General features: G+C 33.9%; 1 protein-coding gene across 1 annotated transcript; it reads left to right on the forward strand.

The window, feature by feature from the left end:
- Positions 1-286: 286 nt before the first annotated feature.
- On the forward strand, positions 287-1216 carry LOC137630355 (FLYWCH-type zinc finger-containing protein 1-like). The gene has a single exon (XM_068361787.1). It carries the CDS (start codon positions 287-289, stop codon positions 1214-1216), a length of 930 nt encoding a protein of 309 aa, XP_068217888.1.
- Positions 1217-7067: the final 5851 nt, after the last annotated feature.

Consider the following 7067-nt stretch of genomic DNA (forward strand, 5'->3'; position numbering starts at 1 on the left):
AAAAATAATCAAATCAAATAAACGAAAATTGAAAAAGGTGAATAAAAAAAGTTATTTACAGAACTGTAATGATTGTTTTGAAAGGGAAACAATCTTTCCTGAATTTCTATCTTTTCTTATCGTTTTACTACTAAACCATGGCCGTTTACTAAAATTAGTCGTTTACTTTAATTATAACTGCTGTTCTCTTAAAAACAGATATGGAAAAAAATCCTTCGCCATTTTACATAAACAAAACAAGTTCTTATTATGGTAATATTCAAAATGGTTACACCTATAGCCCAAAATGCCTCTTGAATTCATCGAATCGGAAAAAGGTCGTAAGAAATTAGTTGAGAATGGATTTATATTTTACAAAAATGGTGAAATTGACGAAGGAGTTTATTGGAAGTGTGATAAATATCCAATAACAAAATGCCGCGCTCGTATAATTACGGCAAATGATCACATAGTAAAATCATCTACAAATCACAATCATGTATTAGATGTGGCCGAAAGTGCAGCAAAGGAAATTGTGACAAAAATACGTCATCTGGCTAAGACAACACAAGAGGCACCCAGATCAGTTTTATCTAATGTGCTCGAAGATTGCGATCAAGTTGTTGCTCCAAAACTTCCCAAGGTGCAAAGTATGAAGAGAACTATAAGATCTATAAGACAACAAACCCTCGCTGTACCAGCCCTACCATCAACATGCAGTGAAATCGTTTTTCCACCCGATCTAACCATAACTTTTAAAGGTGATCAGTTTCTGATGTATGACTCAGGACCGGTTGAAAAGCGTATAGTCATATTTACAACCAAATGGAATTTACAGTGTTTATCACAAAGTAGTCATTGGTATGCTGACGGAACATTTAAAACTGTACCTTTGCTATTTCATCAGTTATATACATTTCATGGACTAAAACAGAAAGTGTCGTTGCCACTTCTTTTTGCATTATTGCCAGATAAAACAGAAGAAACTTATATAGATTTTTTACAGCAGTTAGAGAAGCTTGAACCTTTGTGCGCACCACTATCAATAACGATCGATTTTGAAAAAGCTATGATGAAAGTGTGTCTGAAGGAATTTCCAAATACAGAACAAAATGGTTGCCTTTTCCACTTCAGCCAATGTATTTTCCGTGCAATACAAAATAATGGCCTAAAACGAAAATATGAAACAGAAACCAGTTTTGCTCTTTCTAGAAATAATGATCTCAAATCCTCCTAATTGCCACTCTAGGGTGTGGAGTTGATGAGTTCCTGAAGTTTTTTATTTTAGACAAATTGTATTTTAGATATTTTGTTATTAGACATTTTGTTATTAGACAAATTGTACTTTAGACAAATTGTTTTAGACGAATTGGTCTAGACGAATTGATTTAGACGAATTGTATTCTAGACAAATTGTTTTAGACAAACTCGCCTGATCCCATACACAGCTAGATCCCCTTTCGTCGGAAAGCTAATAGAGAAGTAATAATAAACCAAATTTATAAATGAATAAAACAAAATACATCAAGTAACGACGTTGAAATATATCAGTCTCATATAGGACTTATGTTAACCTGTTCAACTGAAAAGCATTTGCAACAGGTTTGAACGTCTGAAGGTCCACTGCTGTAACTACCAGAAAAGGAACACACTTTTCTCAGTATAGTTATTTCAAATGCTGGACTAAAGTATGGTCTACTCAAGCCTAAAGATATAGTTCCAGAACTTCAATCAGGGAAATCAGTACCTTACACGAACACATGCTATTCCACAATAGGAGAGAGAGAGAGAGAGAGAGAGATTCCATGAAACCAAAAGATGATATTCATTTGTAAAGTTCCTATAACCATAATATCCTCAATATTTTCCTATTTTTTTTTACATTATATTATTACTAGGCTAGTTACAATCCTTATTGAAAACCCAGAATGCTACAAGACAAAGGGATACAGAGGGGAAAGCAGGCCAGTGAGGAAACAAGATAGCATAGAAACTATAAGTGATGGAAAAAAATATAATATATTTCAAGATCAGTAATAACGTTAAAATAAATCTATCATCTATAAACCATAAAACGAGACTTGTGGCAACCTGTTCAGCAGAAAAGCATTTACAAAAAGAATGAACTTCTAAAGTTCCACCGATTCAACTGCCAGATCAGGAAGATTATTACAGAATCTGGTAACAGCTGGGATTGAACTTATAGACTACTGTGTAATATTGAGCCTCATGATGGAGAAGGCAAGACTAGGCATTTAGTTATCTATTCCATAATAAATAGAAATTCCTCTTTGAATAAACCCATAGATACTTTCCTTTGTCTTTGTCTTTATCTATCAATCTATCAATATATGTTTGTATTAGAAATATTTCTTTCCATATTACCTGATGTCTACATTATATTTCTGTCTATATCAAAATAACAAACCTGTATTTGCTTTCATATTTTCAGTTGTTTTTAATGAATACCTTTATGTTTTCTTCAATATTAACTTTACTAGTTTTTTCTTAGCAATTATTTTCTAACTGATTTCCTTGACATTTAATAATTTCGTTGGTTAAACAGTATATACAGTACAGCTTTGGGTTTATAGCAGGCCTATACAAGGTTAAAAATGTGATTTCGCTCAACATTATACAATTGTGGTGTGCATAAAAATCAATATTAGACTTAGCATTCTTTGCTGTAAACATTTGATACTTCACAAAGAGAGAGAGAGAGAGAGAGAGAGAGAGAGAGAGAGAGAGAGAGAGAGAGAGAGAGAGAGAGAGAGAGAGAGAGAGAGAGAGAGAGAGAGTATTGGAATGAGTATGTTCTCGATATAAACTTGGTTTACGGTTATATGTAATTTTTTGTTTAAATGTTTGAGTTGCCAAGTATTACATAGAAGCGAATCTTGTCGACGAGTTCTAAAAATTCGAATCACGCAAGACAAGCAAAGCAAACTTATAGAATCGAGTCTAAAAATGGAACAGAGAAAATAAACCATGGGGCACGAAAATGGACGTAATAAATATGATACAGTGACTGTAAAAGAGGAGACGGGAGGGTTTTCTTTATTTCAGTTAAAATCATTACCAGCTGGTTCAGTTCGGCTTTGTTATTCGTGTACCTCTTCTCCCAGCCTCCCCCTTTTCACCGTGACAAGTAAGATTCGAGACTTCCTTCCAAGACGAGTCCTTCCAACAAGAGAAGCATCAAGAACTGGAGCGCTTCTGAAAGGACTTTCATTTCACGGTTAAATGACTGACACAAACAGAGAGAGAGAGAGAGAGAGAGAGAGAGAGATTTTGAAGTGATATCCAACAAGACTTACAGGTTTCTTACGTCGACTTATAAACATAAATGTAATCGCTACACCATTATAAAAGATATGAAATACATTACTAAACAGAAACAAGTATATCAAATATTTTACCTTTACAGGGGGGTGGCTCCAGTTGGCACTCAAATAGCGGTCAACTCTAACCTACGAACTGCCAAGTACAAAAATTTAATGCTCTGGTCAACAGAAACAGACATAAATTTATAAGAACTTTCATAAAGCGACCTAGCTAAATAAAAGACCTACCCCAAAACTTATATGATAGATTCCGTTTATTATAATAATTTCTGGTCGTCAAAGGAATCGAACCTTAGCCGAGTCGAAACTCAGATAACAGTCGACTCGTTTATCGCAAAGCCACAAAGACAGATACGAGTAGATTTAATAGTCTTCCATCAATATTCCAGTCCATTTCAGGTTTTGTACCTACAGTAGAATTGAAATTAACCCATCGATGCCATTGAAGCCTGTTGGTGAATTTGTAACACTTGGCTGTTTTATAATAAATTTTATCACCAACACTCGTGATTTTTAGAGTTTAGTGGTGAAAAGTAGATTTCGATTCTAAGCACAAAACCTGAATTCAAAGAGGTGCATGTAGGAAGAGTCTGAACCGATTCTTTATCTATCTTTGTGTCCTAGTGGTACTGGGGTAGACTGTCATCTCAGTTCAGTCTCTCCTGAGGTTCGAATCCATGGACAACCAGAAATTCTTATCCAAAAGGCAATTTCCCCTAGGGTGTTTGATTCCGAGGCAGAGCGCATTCGATATCTAGAGGTATTTGTGGCTTATATGAATAAATAAAAATCACAAGTGTTTGTGATAAGATCATCAAACACACACGTGTGTGTGTGTGTGTATATATATATATATATATATATATATATATATATATATATATATATATATATATATATATATATAAGTTCGGATTTAATAACTCATATACTGAAACAAACACCAGACAAAGCCTATTTCAAACATTGAAACCAAAAAAATTTGCAACCCAAAAGGAATAAGCCATCAACAAAAGCTAAATCTAGCGGTTTTCCTGTTTACCCAATAGCATTATAGAATGACAAACTAAAAACCGAAATAAGGATTCAGGTCAAAGTTTTATGAGACAACTTCTCTATCTAAGGATTGTAACCTAGTGACTTTGAAATTAGTGCTCACCATAATACCAGACCATTAAGCGCTTACCTCTACCTTCAGATATGATGTTTTTTGAAACAACGCAGTTAGTGAGGAATATAGGTTCAGTAATAGGTTAATAGGTAGCCCTGCATTTTCTGAAATATTTCATGCATTAGTTTTCTTCTGATCTGTGCCACATACAAGTGTAATTATTATCTGATTTAAGCGATGGGATCGATGTTATACTTATTCTACTATAAACTTTTTCTGAGCCTTTGACGTTCCCAAACAAACAAAAAATTATTCTCACATGGTATATTTTCCTAATAAATGCAGTTGTCGAAGTAGGGGATGTAATCATTCAAAATTCAATGCATTTAATTTGAAAAAATGATACACATCAGAATTTCAAATTCTTTGAGGATGGAATTCTAAATACAGTATAAATGGGAAATTATGATCTTATGATCCCACAAAATTACCAGACAATGGGAAAACCAAATATATCTTTCCTATGTAAAGAAAAAAAAGATTGATGAATCAGGGTGTAATTCTCTGTTTTGCTACATTCAAGTTACTTTTATGAAATCCTGTTAAAATCCGAATTACATTACAAATTTTATTAATAATTTCGAGTTAAGGAGATTGAAAGTACTCTTTGAGGAAGTTGAAGTTTTCTTGCACACAGAGAATCCATCTACTGCCCTTAAAGAAACGGAACATGATAAATAGGGTGAACCAATGCACAAAATAAGGAAAACTGCACAATTTAGCAACAACGTAATTTTGAAACAATGTTCATATTGAAAAGAGACCCTCAAAGCTGTTAGATGATGCCTTTGTACACTCCTCAATCCGCATACATAGGTATGAAATACGATGTACAGTATGTACAGTATATCGATCCCCTCAATACCAAATCTTACTGCATTTTAGGTTGAATAATTTGCCCTTCTGTGGTATCCCAGTACCTATGGGTGTTTATTTTATACAGTATTGTACGAGCAAATAAACAGGTTGTGTCCAGGATACAAAAGCGTCCTTAGCAATACAGGATATTTTCGTAAAGATTTTAATGTTTATTTGGTTGGAAACCCCAAAACATTATGACTTGCACCTCCTCTTCGCTTTTATTCTATTTACTGGTTTTTCCAGCCATTTACGTAGCTGGTTTTGCGGATATAACAGCTTTTACGATCCTTATAATGTCAGACTTATCAAGAGTTGTTTGAAGTCTCTCTCTCTCTCTCTCTCTCTCTCTCTCTCTCTCTCTCTCTCTGTCAGCTATTATATGAATATTAGTAAGGTTTTTACTATACAAACAGATAGGGACGGTTTCCAAATAAATGAGTTCGTCATTTGTGACTATATAAATACTTTCACTATATAAGGAACAAAGTTTATGTGAAACTTTAATCGTCGACAGGATTCCATCGAAGATAACAGATCTACTCAATGGACTCAATGTTTACCTTCTTCCAGGATCATCTTTTATCTCCGCAGCAAGGTGATTTCACTTGAGCTTTTGTGCGGCCCTAATTCTAATCACTTCGAGGAGACTTCACAAGTCAGATACTGTAAATATAATAGCTTTCATGTTACTCTTTTTTATAAGAATATTCTAAGAGACCTCTTCTTCCAGCATTTGAATAGATACATGATCATGGCTTTGATATCATCTTGTCACATGGCTAGGTTAAAATAACGTTTCCCAAGAGTATAAGGATACAATTGTAAACATGGAGAAAATATGTACAATACCTGAACTTTCATTATTATAAGAGAGGGCTCCTACACATAAAAATCCTACCTAATTTGCCATTTAAATTATCCAGCTTCGTTGATCCGGAAGTCAATTGACCCACATCATTTGAACTATTCAAGAAGCCATCTTAGAAAATGGCCGCCATCTTGGATTTTCAATTGGTCAATCGACCAGATTTGATTAGTAGCACTTGGAGAACAATTGAGTCAAATTTTATACTTGTATTAACATTTGAACGATTCCAATAAAAACTGTTGTTATCTCCTACAGTAATAAGTGATGAAAAAGTTGACCCTGATCGACTTCCGATTCTAAAATTTTCGATTTGCGACTAAAACATCAACTCTATTTCGACATTATATTACAATCTACTGAGATAAAGCAGTCATCTTTTTCTAAATTTGGGAACAATTTTCTAAGTAAATAGAAACACTTCAGTTGAAATTCAATCATATTTTCTGGACTATCATATCAAACCCTTATGGAGATTTGCTTCCTTTTTTCATTATTATCATTATCATTACTATTACAGTATCACTAACCAAGCTACACCCCTATTTGGGAAAGCAGAATGCTACAAACTAACATGGAAAATAGCCCAGTGCGGATAGGATATAGAGAAGTAATAAAAAAAAAAGACCCCCCCCCAAAAAAAAAGACAGAGAAGTAAACGATAAAATAATAATTTTTAGAAGCTCAGTAACAAAGTTAAAAATATATCATATATAAACTACGAAAGGAGGTGTGTGTAAACAAGTTCAACTGAAAATAAGTTTGAACTTCTGAAGTTTCACCGATTCAACCGCCAAATTGGAAAGATCATTCGATAACCTGGTCACACTTGGAATAAATCCTCGAA

Source organism: Palaemon carinicauda, chromosome 38 (assembly GCF_036898095.1).
Source record: "Palaemon carinicauda isolate YSFRI2023 chromosome 38, ASM3689809v2, whole genome shotgun sequence".
NCBI lineage: Eukaryota > Metazoa > Arthropoda > Malacostraca > Decapoda > Palaemonidae > Palaemon > Palaemon carinicauda.